Source organism: Rhinoraja longicauda, chromosome 18 (assembly GCF_053455715.1).
Source record: "Rhinoraja longicauda isolate Sanriku21f chromosome 18, sRhiLon1.1, whole genome shotgun sequence".
Taxonomy (NCBI): Eukaryota; Metazoa; Chordata; class Chondrichthyes; order Rajiformes; family Arhynchobatidae; genus Rhinoraja; species Rhinoraja longicauda.
In genome coordinates, this window is record NC_135970.1 from 41,746,061 (window position 1) to 41,764,124 (window position 18,064).

Genomic DNA, 18,064 nt, shown 5'->3' on the forward strand with positions numbered 1-18,064 from the left:
ACTCCGGCGCTGCATTCGCTGTAAGGCAGCAACTCTACCGCTGTGCCACCGTGCCGCCCTGCACGATCAACTGCTGAGATTCACAAGTCATCATTAAGTATAGTCAAGTCAAGTCAAGTCAAGTCAATTTATTTGTATAGCACATTTAAAAACAACCCACGTTGACCAAAGTGCTGCACATCTGACCAGGAAAAAAAAAAGAAACATACAGTGGCAGGCAGCCAAACACAACGGCGCGGCCATCTTGTACAAAATGTTAATTCAATCACCCACAGTCCAACAACAAAAGCATTAAATAAGCATCAAAATTACACCCCCAAAAAACCCCCAAAAACACAGTCCAACAATAAAAGCACTAAACAGGCACCCAAATTACCCAACCCCAAAAACCCCCAAAACACAGTCCAACAATAAAAGCATTAAATAGGCATTCAAATCACACAACCCCAAAACCCCCCAAAACACAGTCCAACAATAAAAGCATTAAATAGGCATTCAAATCACACAACCCCAAAACCCCCAAAAACACAGTCCAACAATAAAAGCGCTAAACAGGCATTCAAATCACACAACCCCAAAACCCCCAAAAACACAGTCCAACAATAAAAGCATCAAACAGGCACTCAAACCACCCAACCCCAAAAACACACAAAAAAAAAGAAAAAAAAGAAACATCCATCAAAGAAACATCCATCACAGTGAGTCTCCTCCAGTCCTCTCCTCACTGTGATGGAAGGCCACAATGTCTTTCCCTTCTCCCGCTGTCCTCGCCCGCAGCCAGGTTGTTGTGGTTGCAGGCCGCACCGGACAGTCCACAGCGGGCCAAGCCCAAGGCGCGTGGCGTCGCAGCCGCTCCCGCAGCCTCCGAAGACGGCCGGCTCCGCCGATGATAAGTCCGATCCGGGGCGGGCGAACACGCTGCTGCCGCTGTTGCTGCACGTCGGGGCGGTCGTGGCTCCCGACATTGAAGCCCCCGCCCAGCAGAGAAATATCCCGCGGCATATCTTAGGCCGCGCCGGACGGTGAAATGTCCGCGACCCAAGCCCCGCGATCCGGGGCGGGCGAACCCGCTGCTGCTGCCGGAGCTCCCGATGTCGGCATCCACGCGGCCCGAGCCTAAGGCGAGTCGCAGCCGCTCCCGCAGCCTCCGAAGACGGCCGGCTCCGGTGGTGGTAAGTCCGATCCGCGGGCTCTGTGAACCAGAGCCCTGGAGGCCGACAGCTCCAGGAGTTGGGCCGATGGTAGGCCGCAGCTGGAACGAAGACACGGCCCAGAAAACAAAGGTCGGGTCTCCGTTCGGAAGGGACACATATTTACAATGTTACAGTTTCCCCCTCCCCCCCCACATACACACATAGTACACAAACACAAAAACACCACATCACAACTACAATTAAGACCAAAAAAAACAACAAAAACACAAAGACAAATGGACCGCAGGTGAGCCGCAGCTGCTAGGGCAGTGCCGCCATAGGTGGGGTGTCGAAAGACTGGAAGGTGGCAAATGTTGTGCCTCTATTCAAGAAGGGCTGTCAGGAAAAGCCTTGGAACCACAGGTCAGTGAGCCTGGCATCTGTGGTGAGGAAGTTACCAGAGAGTATTCTGAGGGATAAGATATACATGCGTTTAGATGGTGCAGGGCTAATGGTTTTGTACATGGGAGATCATGTCTCCCGAAGCTGATTGGGATTTTTGAAGATGTGACCAAAAAGGTTGATGAGGTTCAGAGCTGTAGATGTTGGCATTTGACATGGTTCTGCATGGTAGACTGCTCTTGGAAGGTTAGATCGCAAGGGATCCAAGGACATGTAGCTGGAATGGATAGAACATTGGCTCCATGGAAAGATGCAGAGGGTGAGGATGGAAGGGTAGGTGGAGAGGAGCAGGGTGAAGCTGGTGAGTAAAATGCGCATGAAGTTGGAGGACAGAAATTGGAAGGAGAGGGGGGAGAAAATAGGTATTGGTGGGCCAGAGGATGGAATATGGGAAAGGGGACAGAAATGGGAGAATCGGGGAGGATCAGAAGGGGGGGAAGGGTTACCGCAGATTGGACAGTGCAATATTTGTACCATTGGGTTGTAGACTACTGAGGTGGAATGTGAGGCCCAACATCCTTTGGCTTGCGTTGGGCCTCACCCTGGTAGTAGACAAGGCTGAGGTTGGACAGACTGTTGTAGGAATGGGAAAGGGTATTGAAATAGCATGGACTGGTCTACATTCAAGGAGTCCCCTGCGTAAGCCAGTGTTGTCACAGGCTTCATCATTTAGTGTCTGGAAGACTGCCTGTTCGCGGCTAGAAACCATGGATGTGCCGTGAGATCAACTCCCTATTGACGTCTAGGTCTGAGACATTCAAGTCACTTGACTCTGACCTTTATGGGGAAATAGACAATAGACGATAGACAATAGGTGCAGGAGGAGGCCATTCGGCCCTTCGAACCAGCACCGCCATTCACCGTGATCATGGCTGATCATCCACAATCAGTAACCCCGTTCCTGCCTTCTCCCCATACCCCCTGACTCCGCTATCATTAAGAGCTCTATCTAACTCTCTCTTGAAAGCATCCAGGGAATTGGCCTCCACTGCCCTCTGAGGCAGAGAATTCCACAGGTTCACAAGTCCAGAGAGCCACAGACAAGCAGTGATGTGCCCAGGCGATGATGTGCTGTTGCTGGCAACACCTTTTACATGAGATATTAAATAAACGTGGATGCACAACTCCAGCTTCAGGCAACTGAACCATCTTGTGAGAGAGCAGTTCTGAGTTACTCTCTACCTCCCTGGAGAGCCTCGGACTATCTTTAGTCGGACTTTACTGCACTTTACCTTGCACTAAAAGTTACTCTCTTCACCAGGTACCTGCACGCTGTGGACGGCTCGATTGTAATCATGTATAGTTTTTCCTCTGACTGGTTAGCACGCAACAAAAGCTTTTCACACGATGTCACATGTGACATAAACTAAACTAAACTAATGTTCTTTCTGGTCGGCAGCTGCTGGAGAGCTGCACAGACCGCCTGAAGCTGCGATGGGCAGCCAAGTGCCTGTACAGGCCCGATGGAGAGCAGATCACCTCGTGGGAAGGAGTGGAACGAGACATGTTGGTGTGCGTCTCTCAGGGGGAGCCCTTCATGACCAGAGCAGGTTGGTACTGTATTGACAAGCAGATGGAAAACTGCCTTGACATGCGTAGTGCCCCTCAAATTAATGGCCTTCATCAGGCAGAGCAAGGCTGGTTGATGTTGCCTGGCACACTAATTGGTAGCCCAGTCCACACACAGTCTTGATCCAAATACATAACGTGACCTATTGTAAAATCACCATTTTTTAAAACTCATAGCACACTTTAATTTTAAACAATTCCTGATCCTAAAAATGAGAAATCAGCAGAAACTAAACCACTGACTGTTTCTTTAACACTTGACTCTGTAAGACCTGGGGAAGGTAATGTGGAAGTAGGCTGATGTTGAACATTTGCCTTGGGGTTTAGAGATTTGATATGAGTGTCTGTTGGATTTAAGGTCCAGCACACAGTGGTGAGATGGGGTTCATAGCATATTGTCCCCAATCAGTGTTCGTCTTTTGAATGTGCTCTCCTGGTTATTCATCAAGGTCTCCAGAATTAACCAGGCTCATAGAGAGTGTAGACTCAGTCCCAAATGTCCCATTTACCATAGGATTAGTTTAGGTTTAGTTTAGAGATACAGTGTGGAAACAGGCCCTTCCCTTCGGCCCACTGAGTCTGTGCCGACTAATGGTCATCCCATAGGCTAGCACTATCCTACACACATTAGGGACAATTTACAATTTTACTGAAGCCAATTAACCTACAATCCTGTACGTCTCTGGAGTGTGGGAGGAAACCGGAGCGCCCGGAGAAAACAAAAGCAGGTCACAGGGAGAAGTTACAAACTCTGTACCGACAGCACCTGAAGTCAGGATTGAACCCGGGTCTCTGGCGCTATCAGGCAGCAGCTCTACCGCTGCGCCACCGTGCCACACTTGCATATTTTACCGTTCAGCAGTTTAGAAAGAAGCTAGATATTTTCAGTTGTCTTCGAAATGTTCTTATCTCCAGTTCAGCACTCCTCATTTCTTCCTCCCCTGCCAGAGTGGCACGGTGGTGCAAATGGTGGAGCCACCGTCTCACAGCGCCTGAGACCCAGGATCAATTCTGACCTCGGGTAGCGTTTGTACATTCTCCCTGTGATTGCGTGGGTTTCCTTCGGCTGCTCCTGGATCATCCCCCCATCCCAAAGACATGGGGATTGGTGGGTTAGTTTAGTTTAGATTAACAATGTAACTTGGAAACAGGACCACCAAGTTAATTGGCCATTGTAAAGTGCTTCTAGCGTGTGGTTGAGTGGTAGAATCTGGGGGGAATTGATAACAATATGGAGAGAAAAAGCCTGAATCAGATTTAGTGTGGGATTAGTGTAAATGATTAGCTTGGTTGATGGTCTATGAGGACATGTGGGCCAAAGGGCATGTTTCCATGCCTTATCTCAGCTGCTTCCTTCTTCCCTCATTCATTTTCCTCCATTTTCTTCTTCATTTCATCCCTTCTCTCCTCAATGCCTTTCACCTTTCCCTTCACTTCCAGTGTCCTTTCTTTCACCCCCCCCCCTGCCCTTTCCTCCTCTCCTCTCCTCTCCTCTCCTCTCCTCTCCTCTCCTCTCCTCTCCTCTCCTCTCCTCTCCTCTCCTCTCCTCTCCTCTCCTCTCCTCTCCTCTCCTCTCCTCTCCTCTCCTCTCCTCTCCTCTCCTCTCCTCTCCTCTCCTCTCCTCTCCTCTCCTCTCCTCTCCTCTCCTCTCCTCTCCTCTCCTCTCCTCTCCTCTCCTCTCCTCTCCTCTCCTCTCCTCTCCTCTCCTCTCCTCTCCTCTCCTCCCCGCCCCTCCCCTCCCCTCCCCTCTCCTCTCCTCCTCTCCTCTCCTCTCCTCTCCTCTCCTCTCCTCCCTCCCCCTCCCCTCCCCTCTCCTCTCCTCTCCTCTCCTCTCCTCTCCTCTCCTCTCCTTTCCCCTCTCCACACATGACCCCCCCCCCGCCCTTCTCTAAACCATTCAAAGATAACCAATTCATGACAGTGGTTAAATCCAGCCTCCACGTGTATTGTCATCGCAAGGTTAAATATGAATTGCAGTAACACACATAGTCTTTTTGCATCGCCTCTCCTTCAAAGAATAATACAAGACTCCTTTGTTCACAAACACATGACGTAACTTCTGACAAAGGCAAAGAGGAACTCAGGAGGCAATAATCAGCTTTACACTGATTGGCAAAAGAACCAAAGTCAATGTGAAGTGAAGCTCACACAGCAAGTGGTTCAAGCTGTGAATATAGTCCAGAAGGTAATAGATAGAGAATTCAGTGGTAGCTTTGAAATGGAAATTCAATAAGTACTTGAAAAAAGCAAAAATGTTTCAGCCATTGGGTATGCAAGTGGGCATGTGGGACTGATCTGTGAAAGGGGTGGTGCAGATTTGATAGAGCAGGCGGATGGATGCCTCCAGTATTCTCTAGGTTTCTACCATCCGTCAATTCTGAAGAGGCATCTTTCTCAGCACGTCAACAGGTTTGTTTTGTTTCGCATCTCTTTTAAACATGCGACTTTCGTGATGTTTTGTGAGGCATTTTAACAGACGCATGGACAAATGCAAGAGGGTGGTGAATCTGTGGGATTCATTGCCACAGAAGGCTGTGGAGGCCAAGTCAATGGATACTTTCAAGGCAGTGGTTGATAGATTCTTGATCAGTGCGGGTGTCAGGAGTTATGGGGAGAAGGCAGGAGAATGGGGTAGAGAGGGAAAGATAGATCAGCCATGATTGAATGGCGGATAGACCATGGGCCGAATGGCCTAATTCTGCCCCGACCACTTATGAATTTGTGAACATGCAAGGAATGTTGAGAAATAAATCATATGCAAGCAGTTGGGGTAAGTTTAATCTAATAACATGGTCCTGTGCTGTATTGCATGTTCAAAAAAACACAGTTCAACTAATAGAGGCACTATTAAGGAACTGGAGATGCTGGGATCTTGAACAAAACATCAGAGTGCTGGAGTAACTCAGCGTGTCAGGCTGAGTTACCCAGAAACTTACAAGACAGTCCTCAGGTCACTTCATTTATACTAGAATTAGAGCCAACAACGATAGCCACCTACAGTCACTATGTCCATGGACTGACCATCCCAGAGTGGACATCCTTCCCCACAACCGCCAGATGTGCACCAACCTTGTCACTCTTCGTCCAAGCTCGACAACTTGGGCATGGATCATCTCACCAAATGTGCCCACATCAACATCTAAATAACCCTTTTGCAACCAGTACCCACACGAGTGAAACCTGCACCAGAGAGCCCAGCTGTTGGCGACTGTGCAGCAGAAAACGGGGAAAAAAGCAGAAATCTGTGCAGGGAGTGGACAGGCAATGATTTGGGTCAATGCCCTTCTTCAGACAGATTACAGAAGTGGGGGGGGGGGGGGGGGGGGGGGGGGAAGCTGGAAAATACTTCTAGCCTTTTCACTTCTCGCCTTTGTCACTTGCTCCACTCAATCTGCCAATAAAACTCTCCCTCACCGGTATTCACCTATGACTTGGAGACACAAAAAGCTGGAGTAACTCAGCGGGTCAGGCAGCATCCCGGGAGAGAAGGAATGGGTGACGTTTCGGGTCGAGACCCTTCTTCAGACTGATGTCAGGGAGGGGACGGGACAAAGATAGGATGTAGTCAGAGACGGGAAGACTGGTGTGAGAACTGGGAAGGGGGAGGGGATAGAGAGGGGAAGCAGGGACTACCTGAAGTGGGAGAAGTCAATGTTCATACAGCTGGGGTGTAAACTGCCCAAGCGAAATATGGGGTGCTGTTCTTCAATTTGCGCTGGGCCTCACTCTGACAACGGAGGAGGCCCAGGACAGAAAGGTCAGATTGGGAATGGGAGAGGGAGTTGAAGTGCTGAGCCACCGGGAGATTAGGTTGGTTGAGTCGGACTGAGCGGAGGTGTTCAACGAAACGATCGCCGAGCCTGCGCTTGGTCTCGCCGATGTAGAGAAGTTGACATCTGGAACACCTATGACTTGCCAGGCATTTGTCATTTCTAGCTTGTAGAAGGGTCCCGACCTGATACATAGCCTGTCCATTCCCTCCACCGATGCTGCCTGATCTGCTGATTGCCTCTCGCCCGTTGTACTTTGCAGTTGAACGAATGGGTATATCTAACTCATTTCCCAACAAAAGTGACAGAGTGGGTAGGGATGAACTGCAGATGCTGGTTTAAACTGAAGATAGACACACAAAGCTGGAGTAACTCAGCGGGTCAAGCAACATCTCTGGAGAGAAGGAACAGGTGACGTTTCGGGTCGAGACCCTTCTTCAGACTTTCTTCTGGAAAAGGGTCTCGTCCCGAAACGCCACCTATTCCTTCTCTCCAGAGACGCTGCCTGACCCGCTGAGTTACTCCAGCTTTTTGGGTCTACAAATGACACAATCGTGGTGAGGAGGTCAAAGCATTCTGATGAGGTAAGATGACTAGCCTAATTGTTGAAAGTATATTTTTATTTTCTAACTTAACTGGTGTGGATCACTATAATGAAATCCAAGCCTCATATATGTCTGATCAATGCACAGCCCCTCTGAAAACTATCTTTCCCTAAAACAAACTTGACAATTCAGACCGAGAAGGTGTGAAAGGGGGCAGATAATAAGGAAGCAATGAGTCGGTGCATGTTATAGTACTAGAGGTAGGTCCGTTATCACCATGGCAATCACATCTGCTCAATATGTTCTGTACACGAATGTGATTGCTGTTGTTTTGATGGCTGATAAAGGCAATCTCAATCTCACCAAAACAAAGGATGAACATCCATCAGCATAAGTTTATAAATGTGCAGTGTCAAACACAGGAATAAGTAAGCACTAAATTCCATTACCTTTTGGCTAGCTTCCAAAATTAATAACAGTGTGGCAACACATGCCTCTGGGCAGTGCTGAACCAGCAGCATAATCTGAATCATCTACGTTGATTACTCTTTGCCAGTTACTTACATTTACATTTTAAATTGAATCTGTTCACTCACTCGTGGAGAGCTCAAAGATTTCACTTATCTTTCCTCAATGGCCTTCTGGAGCCTGAAGTCTAACAGCGACTGCATACCTGTCTGGTAATGTGGCAGTCCATCACTCTAGGGCAGCAGTCCAGAGACGTATCCGCATGGAGCTTAGCTCACCTGCTGCCTCTCCAAAGTGTCTCCACACCCACAGGGAGTGTGACTGAACCCAACTAGATGTTGCTGCAACTAGAAAGCGAATGGTATGTTGGCATTCATAGCGAGGGGATTTGAGTATAGGAGCAGGGAGGTTCTGCTGCAGTTGTACAGGGCATTGGTGAGACCACACCTGGAGTATTGCGTACAGTTTTGGTCTCCTAATCTGAGGAAAGACATTCTTGCCATAGAGGGAGTACAGAGAAGGTTCACCAGATTGATTCCTGGGATGGCAGGACTTTCATATGAAGAAAGACTGGATAGACACGACTTGTACTCGCTGGAATTTAGAAGATTGAGGGGGGATCTTATAGAAACGTACAAAATTCTTAAGGGGTTGGACAGGCTAGATGCAGGAAGATTGTTCCCGATGTTGGGGAAATCCAGAACAAGGGGTCACAGTTTAAGGATAAGGGGGAAGTCTTTTAGGACCGAGATGAGAACGTTTTTTTTCACACAGAGAGTGGTGAATCTGTGGAATTCTCTGCCACAGAAGGTAGTTGAGGCCAGTTCATTGGCTATATTTAAGAGGGAGTTAGATGTGGCCCTTGTGGCTAAAGGGATCAGGGGGTATGGAGAGAAGGCAGGTACAGGATACTGAGTTGGATGATCAGCCATGATCATATTGAATGGCGGTGCAGGCTTGAAGGGCCGAGTGGCCTACTCCTGCACCTATTTTCTATGTTTCTATGTTTCTAGACGAAATGTGTAGGAAGGAAATGCAGATGCTGGTTTAACCTGAAGTTGGACACAAAATGCTGGAGTAACTCAACGGGATAGGCAGCACCTCTGGAGAGAAGTACTGGTTTATGTTTCAGGTCGAGACCCTTCTTCAGACCAAAGGTTAGGAAGATTTGTCAATATTGCATGAATGTCTAATCATGCACTCATTCAGTATTCATCGAACCACAAGCCACAGCAATGTCTCCATTGCATTAGTTTTGGTTGAGGCTGAGGTTGAATATTGTGATTTATTCACAAAATGTTGGAGTAACTCAGCGGGTCAGGCAGCATCTCGGGAGAGAAGGAATGGGTGACGTTACGGGCCGAGACCCTTCTTCAGACTGATTCTTCTTGTTTCGTGTCCATCATCCATGTTTCAAATGTTGACATCGTTGTCATTGTCCGTCCTGAAAATAGCGCAAGCTTCCGGCGACAATCAGTGGGAGCCATCACTTGTACAGTAGACGATGGTGGTAGCAGCATAAGCTCAGGACACTTCCAGTTTCCAGCCCCACCACGTGGATGCTTCTGTTATGGGGCCATGATGTGTACTGAGATGCAGTGAAAAGCTTTTGTTTGAGGGTTATTCAACTAAATCAGATAATACTATCCATTAATACATTCATGCCATATGCAGGCACAACAGGCAGTGTGAAGAGAAGGACAGCAGGGTGCAGAGAATAGACACAAGGTGCTAGAGTAACTCAGTGGGCCAGGCAGCATCTCTGGAGAAAAGAAATAAGCGATGTTTCGGGTCGACACCTGGGCAGTCTGAAGAAGGGTTCTGACCCGGGACATCACCCATCCTTTTTCTCCAAAGATGCTGCCTGACCTATTCAGTTACTCCAGCATTTTGTGTCTATCTTTGGTATAAACCAGCACGTGTAGTTCCTTAGTACACACTGGAAAGGAAGTATATTCAGTGAAGATATCGCTTCTCAGCACTGTAACATAACAGTACCAGAGAAAAAGTCTCATGTCCAGAATGGGGTAGGCTGGAAGATTGGGGCTGCACCTTAGTTTGTGGAATAACTGTTTAGATTGGAAGCATTATATGATTTATGGAATTATGGAAGGAAACTATTCTGGTCATTTTAACGCGAGTTGGTAAAACAAATTTGCCCCCAACTATTTCTTCCTCTACTTGGGTTTAAATCTGATTGGGGACCACAGATTTAACATTTGAGAAGAACATACAGACTGATTGTGTCCAAAATTAATTACTTTCCCTGCGCCCAGCGTGTAAATGTACCAATTCTCTGCATTAATTCAGCTCCAGCAGTGGTGTCTTGACTTGAAATTCTTACTCTTTTCTCAGCATACAAATCCCTGCAATTGTGTAGGAAAATAACTGCAGATGCTGGTACAAATCAAAGGTGTCACAAAATGCTGGAGTAACTCAGCAAGTCAGGCAGCATCTAGGAGAGAGGGAATGGGTGACGTTTCGGGTCGAGACCCTTCTTCAGACTGAACCCAATCCCTGCAATAGGGTCGCCAATTGTCCCGTATTAGCCGGGACATCCCGTATTTTGGGCTAAATTGGTTTGTCCCGTACAGGACCGCCCTTGTCCCGTATTAGGCCCAGGGGGCCCCGACAGTGTAGGCCCAGACACTGTAGTGTAAGGGGTTTCTGCACCGAGCTTTCGCCCGACCTAAGGTCCCCGTGCCTTGCTCTGATCCCTTGACCAGGCCGCGCACACTGGTTCCCCGTGAGTGGTTCGACCCACTCACCCCCTATGGTTCTAGACACTGGACTTAGATGCAGGAGCGTTTATAGTGCAGAAAATTCAACCAGACCAGATTTGAAGACCAGGGTTTAAATGGAAAAGGCTTTTATTGAGCGCTTGGGACTATTGTCCATGAATACTTATACAGTTCTATAAGACATATCTATAAGACACATACCGAATTACATGAATACTTTTGACTATGAATTCTAAAACGTACAGTTCTACAAGACATATACACGACTGTAAGATGGGGAACGTACGACACATCGCAAAATTGACCAACACATATTCCTTTATGCACCCACGTTTATTCAAACCACCCTCCCCTCTACACTAAACTATGTCCAGGATATGCAGGATCGGGGTACATGCTCACCATGGGGCTATTACTGGGGTTACTGGCTGTTCGTGCTGCTTCTCCGCTGCTTTCCGTGAAGGTCGTGCTTGTCCCCTGAGTTTCTTCCTTCCGTTTCTTGCGTTCCTTGCAGGTTTTCTTGCAGTATTTCTTCTCGAGTTGCGTGCCGGTTCCTCTCTCTTGCACTTCGCTTCTTCTTGCCTGTCTTTTCTTCCTCCTGCATCCGTTTGACTTGAGTTGCATTCCATGAGTTTTAAAACCCAAAAGTCGTGGCCAGTTATACTATTCTGACCCGTCCTATCTCCCGCCAGATCTTGGGATCTCTTTGTTTAAAAGATATGTATGAGTTTTCTCTCTGATTTGCGCTTATGTCCGAGGGTACCGGGGATGGCCAGATGGTGTTAATTGGTATTTCGTTGCGAGGTGATGGGTTTAACTGGTTTCCCATCACCTACCAGGTAGTTTTCTATGGGCTATTGTGCCCCCTTAACGAGATTAACTGTGTAGGTCGGCTTGGGGCATTGTGAGTATGCTGATGTCAGCGCCCCAGTGTCTGGACTTCCACCTGGTTTCGCAGGTTTCTGCATGGCCAATACCCATCCATTGTTCCGGCCGTGGCTTTGCAGAAACCTAGAGACTGGGCTGTAAGGTTTTTACTTTTGTGGCTGGTCATGAGGTCCTGCAGCCATCTTAGGACCCACAGATTGTGACATCCCTTGGTAAACTGACCGCAGCCTTTCTCCGCTATCAGCCCCAGTCTCCTGTTTAAAATGTCCAAACTGCAGCTCTTTGGTTTGGTGTTGCTTTCAGAATGAGGGAAAACTTCTCAAATCTTACAGTAGGTCCGAACAGTGTAGGTCCGGACACTGTAGGTCCGAACAGTGTAGGTCCGGACACTGTAGGTCCGGACACTGTAGGTCCGGACACTGTAGGTCAGGGCAGTGTAGGTCGGGGCAGTGTAGGTCCGGACACTGTAGGTCCGAACAGTGTAGGTCCGGACACTGTAGGTCCAAACAGTGTAGGCCCGGACAGTATAGGTCCGGACACTGTAGGTCCGGACACTGTAGGTCCCGACAGTGTAGATCCGGACACTGTAGGTCGGGGCAGTGTAGGTCCGGACACTGTAGGTCCAAACAGTGTAGGCCCGGACACTGTAGGTCCGAACAGTGTAGGTCCGGACACTGTAGGTCCCGACAGTGTAGGTCCGGACACTGTAGGTCCGGACACTGTAGGTCAGGGCAGTGTAGGTCCAGACACTGTAGGTCCGGACACTGTAGGTCCGGACACTGCAGGTCAGGGCAGTGTAGGTCGGGGCAGTGTAGGTCCGGACACTGTAGGTCCAAACAGTGTAGGTCCGGACACTGTAGGTCCGGACACTGTAGGTCAGGGCAGTGTAGGTTTGGAGGCCCGGGCCTCGCCTGACGGAGGTTGAATAGCAACCCGCCTCCCGGCCCGGGTGGCCGCCACTGGTGGAGCGGGAGCACGTGGCCGCTGGCTGGGTGAGGTCACGTGGGGCGCGGGGCGGTGACGTCACCTTGTCCCGTGTTTGGGAGTGAGATAGTTGGCACCCCTACCCTGCAACCAATCCCACACACCTCTGAGTCCCCTGTTCCTCTTCGACCATGGTCCGTTGCATGTACTAGACCTTCTGGTATCCCAGCACAGGCAGCAGAACAGAGGCCTAAAACTCTAAACTTCCCTTCCTTGCTGCATTTTTGTCCCAGCTGTAATCAGGCAACTGAATCATCCCGCTACGACAATCAGACAGCTGTGCTGAGCTATTATCTACCTCTTTGATGACTCTCGGACTATCCTTGATCGGACTTTGCTGGCTTTACCTTGCACTAAACTTTATTCATTTCTCATGTATCCTATGCATGATAAAAGAATATGTAAAATTGATCGATTGTAATCAGGTATTGTATTTCCGCCGACTGGTTAGCACGCAACAAAAGTTTTTCACTGTACCTCGGTACACGTGACAATAAACAAAACTGACCTGAACTTGCTGTCAATTTGTATGTCACAATGGTCTGTGGAACACATTGGGGCATTTAGAAACATAGAAAATAGGTGCAGGAGGAGGCCATTCGGCCCTTCGGGCCAGCACCGCCATTCATTGTGATCATTTGCTGTGTAAATGTGAACAGTTGTGTTGATTTGCATTAAAAGGAGAGCTTTTTGCCATAGAGACCAGTTATGGCCAATGTTTGGCACCGGCTGCAGTGCAGAGGTGAGGAGGTGATGATGTGCTCAGTTTGGAGATGAGGTTGAATTGCAACTGTTTGTTTCTGATTCTTATCAGGAGTTTAATGGGCATCAAAAAGAGTGCTGGATTCAATCATTCACAACCACTCTCTAATCTCTTTGAAACTGCTCTGAAAACAGCTCTAAAAGGAGCAAATCTCAGCTGGGGGTTCTGGTTGCTGATAAACCGTTGTAGCATAAACGGAAACGTCTGTCCATGCAGCGGTTAGAACATTCCATCCTTCCTCAAGTTGCTCCAAAATGAAATGGGAAGAAAAACAAGAGGCAAACAGCCTGACTGTGTTTGTATGACTAAGGAAGGGATGTGGTCCAGAGGGCACCGTACAATACAATACACAGTACAATATCTTTATTGTCATTGCACAAGTACAACGAGATTAAGCATGCCACTTCATAGCATATCGATGCTGTAAAATAAATAAAACACGGCAAAAACAAAAACAACAAGGGGAGGGGAGAAAAACAAAGGAAACAAAATGTAACAATGAAGAAAACTGGTTGAAAATCAACGCAGATCAACTGTCAGAGACAAGGTACTGCAGATGCTGGAACCCTGAGCAAAAATAAGGAACTGCTGCAGCAACTCCACGGGTCAGGCAGCATCTGTGGAAGGTGGAGGGAAAAGGACAGCTGACAGTTCGGCTCAAGACCCCTCCTCTGGACTGGAAAAGGGGAATATTTAGCCAGATGGAACCAGTTTTGTTGAATATAAACATTCCCCTCTTTGAAAAAGTGTGCAGAAAATTTGAAATTACAAAATTTAATGGAATTGAAAACAGAGAGCATAATAATCAGTCCTTCTCAATCTTACCAAAGAGGCCACGGATTCAGGTAGCAAGCAGATCAGACTTTGTTTAGAAGATTCAGGTAACAAGCAGATCAGACTTTGTTTAGAAGATTCAGGTAACAAGCAGATCAGACTTCTAAAAGGAGTTGATGTAGAAGCTGCGATGAAGGGCATTTAATTGGATTGTATTTTCTCTGTCTCCAGATTAATACAAAGTTACCCACTGCCATTGAAAATAAGGTGCACTGCATTGAACTGGACTAGGTAGAAAATTAAGCCCAGAAATGATTTGTGTAGTATTTTTTTTCAATCCCATGTGATTTAAAAGTGATCTCATTCTGAGTAAATCACATTAGCTACCATTGCCAGGTGAAATCATGCTAAATAGTAAATTGGACTGAGGGCCTGTGGTCACCACCCACATTAGAGTGTCTGGCATTGTCCATGTCTCGGAGGCACATGTGTTGTCCACACCTACGTAGATTGCTTCCCAAAGCTCCACACCACGTCTATTCTGGAATAGCCTCAGGAAAAGTTTGGAAGGGTGAAGGGGGACCTCATTGAAACTTACCGAATAGTGAAAAGCCTGGATAGAGTGGATGTGGAGAGGATGTTTCCACCAGTGGGAGAGCCTAGGACCAGAGGACATAGCCTCAGAATTAAAGGACGCACCTTTAGAAAAGAGATGAGGAGGAATTTCTTTCGTGAGAGGGTGATGAATCTGTGGAATTCATTGCCACAGACGGCTGTGGAGGCCGAGTCAATGGATATATTTAAGGCCGAGATTGATTGATTCTTGATTAGTACGGGGGTCAGGGGTTATGGGGAAAGGCTTGAGAATGGGGTTTGGAGGGAAAGATAGATTAGCGGTGATTGAATGGCAGCGTGGACTTGATGGGCCGAATGGCCTAATTCTGCTCCTAGAACTTATGAAAACTAGAAGAATTCCCAAAACTCAGGAAACCTCTGGCCGAAGAAGGGTTCCGACCCAAAACGTCACGTATTCTTTTTCTCCAGAGATGTTGCCTGACCTGCTGAGTGGTGTGGTGCAGTGATGGGTACCAACAGCACCAGGTTGCATCTGCACCACCACTGCATCACCACTGCACCACCACTGCATCGCCACTGCACCACCACTGCATCACCACTGTAGCACCACTGCATCACCACTGCACCACCACTGCAGCACCACTGCAGCACCACTGCATCACTGCACCACCACTGCATCACTGCACTACCACTGCAGCACCACTGCATCACTGCACCACTACACCACCACTACAGCACCACTGCATCACCACTGCACCACCACTGCATCACCACTGCACCACCACTGCACCACCACTGCATCACCACTGCAGCACCATTGCATCACCACTGCAGCACCACTGCATCACCACTGCACAACCACTGCACCACCACTGCATCACTGCACCACCACTGCACCGCCACTGCACCACTACACCACCACTACAGCACCACTGCATCACCACTGCATCGCCACTGCATCACCAATCCACTGGATAACAGGTCTTCAAGGCCAAGATAAGATTTGATATTTTTAAGAATGACACTTGAAAGCTATCACATGGCATAGGAAGTATGGCGACTCGTTGTTAGTTTAGTTTAAAGATACAGTGTGTAAACAGGCCCTTCGTCCCACTGAGTCCACGTTGACCAAAGATCCCTTGTACACTAGCCCTATCCTACACACCAGGGACAATTTACAGAAGCCAATTAACCTACAAACCTGCAGTGGAGCACCAGGAGAAAACCCACGCAATCACAGGGAGAAGGTGCAAACTCCGTACAGACAGCACCCATAGGCAGGATCGAACCCGGGTCTCTGGTGCTGAAAGGCAGCAACTCTACCGCTGCGCCACCGTGCCTCCCACTGCACTGTCTCAGTAGAAATCTTCTTTATTTTACATTACAATCACCACACTTTAGACTTTATTAGACTTTAAAGATCTTTACACTCTTTTACCTTCGTGTGATTGAATGAATGAATGAATGAATGAATAAGTTTATTGGCCAAGTATGCAGATACAAGGAATGTGCCTTGGTGCTCCGCTCACAAATGACAACACAAACATACAGTTAACAATTAAGAATAAAGCCTAAACACATCAAAACAATAAGGATACAACATTGCAGTCTAAACATGTGGGTGAAAATAAACCAGAGCAAAAAAGAGACTACAGACTTTGGTTATTGAGTAGAACTAACACTCGTGGAAAAAAGATGTTTTTATGTCTGGCTGTGGCTGCTTTGACAGTCCGGAGTCGCCTTCCAGAGGGAAGTGCTTCGAAGAGTTTGTGGCCAGGGTGAGAGGGGTCAGAGATGATCTTGCCTGCTCGCTTCCTGGCCCTTGCAGTGTACAGTTCATCAATGGGGGGAAGGGTGCAGCCAACAACCTTCTCAGCTGTGCGAACGATCCGTTGCAGCCTCCGGATGTTGTGCTTGGTGGCTGAGCCAAACCAGACCATGATGGAGAAGGTGAGGACGGACTCAATGATAGCAGTATAGAAATTGGACCATCATTGCCTGTGGCAGATTGTGTTTCTTCAGTTGCCGCAGGAAGTACATCCTCTGTTGGGCCTTTTTGACTGTGGAGTCGATGGTGGCCCCCCATTTAAGGTTCCTGGAGATGATGGTTCCAAGGAACGTAAAATGACTCCACAGATGTGACTGTGGTGTTGTTGATGGTGAGTGGGGGGAGGGGAGGGGGAGCTCTTCGAAAGTCTACAATTAGTTCCACTGTCTTGAGAGCATTGAGCTCCAGGTTGTTGCGATGGCACCAGGACGCCAGCTGTGTCACTTCCCATCTGTAGGCAGATTCCTTCCCATCCTGGATCAGTCCAATCAGGACTTATGTATAGTATGATTTTACTGGACTGCATGTAAAACAAAGCATTTCACGGTATCTGGCAACATATGACATAAAGAAACTATTGAAATATTGAACGATTATTGGTTGCAACCCCTTTCTTCCATGTTCAGGTAACACATTAAACACATCTGATGCCTGTGGAAACCTATAGGCATCAACATTTTCCACAGGGTATTGATGCTACTTTGCTGTTTAGTTTAGTTTAGAGATACAGCGCAGAAACAGGCCCTTCGGCCCATCAACCAGGGAGCCCCGTACACTAGCACTATCCTACACAGACGAGGGACAATTTACATTTATACCAAGCCAATTAACCTGCAAAGCCGTACGTCTTTGGAGTGTGGGAGAAAACCGAAGATGCCGGGCAGAACTTACAAACTCCGTACACACACACAGCACCTGTGGCCAGGATCGAACCCGGGTCTCTGGCACACGTAAGGCGGTAACTCTACCGCCGTGCCACCATGCTGCTAGACACTGTTGCAGGTCTTATCATGTCCCGGAGGTGACCTCCTGCCGATTGCCTGACGCCTGTAGAAACCGAGAGTTGTCAGCAAGCCCGTGTGTACGCTGCCCTTAACTCATTTCTCTCACGCAAAGGTTTGCTCTGGGCGGCCTGGGTGTGTTTGCATTTCATGTTTGAATTCTGCACTGTTCCTTATTTCCTGTTCTGAAATGAAATTTTGGAGTCAACCTTTATCGAGAAAAACATCAGCTCGTGAGATTTAATTGCCACGAGCACTTTGAAAGATTTTCTTCCTTAACTGTTATTTCCAAATTCCATAAAATGCTCCAATGGATTAAAGATTGAGTTGCTGAAATGTGTTCCCAATTTAAAAGATGATCCTTCAGGTTTTTAATTCGACAGGAAGAATGTATGGCACCATGAAACACTCAGTGTTTGATAGACTGCCTGCTCAAACTTGAAGTATCTTTTGGCACTTTCCATCAGTTTTTCTTTAATGAAAAATATTAAAGAAACACAGTCGGGCAGTAGCAGTGTGTTTTTATTAACTTGTTCTTTCATTATTTGCTTACTACTTTCCA

The 18,064-nt window shown here is 47.8% G+C and overlaps 1 protein-coding gene across 1 annotated transcript in view; it reads left to right on the forward strand.

Moving 5' to 3' along the window:
* The window catches only part of LOC144602149 (doublecortin domain-containing protein 1-like), a 309,816-nt gene that overhangs the window by 279,916 nt on the left and 11,836 nt on the right, over positions 1–18,064 (forward strand). Inside the window, exon 38 of the mRNA XM_078414883.1 lies at positions 2,995–3,145. Within this exon, the coding sequence (XP_078271009.1) occupies positions 2,995–3,145 (151 nt within the window). The remainder of the gene's footprint in view (positions 1–2,994; positions 3,146–18,064) is intronic.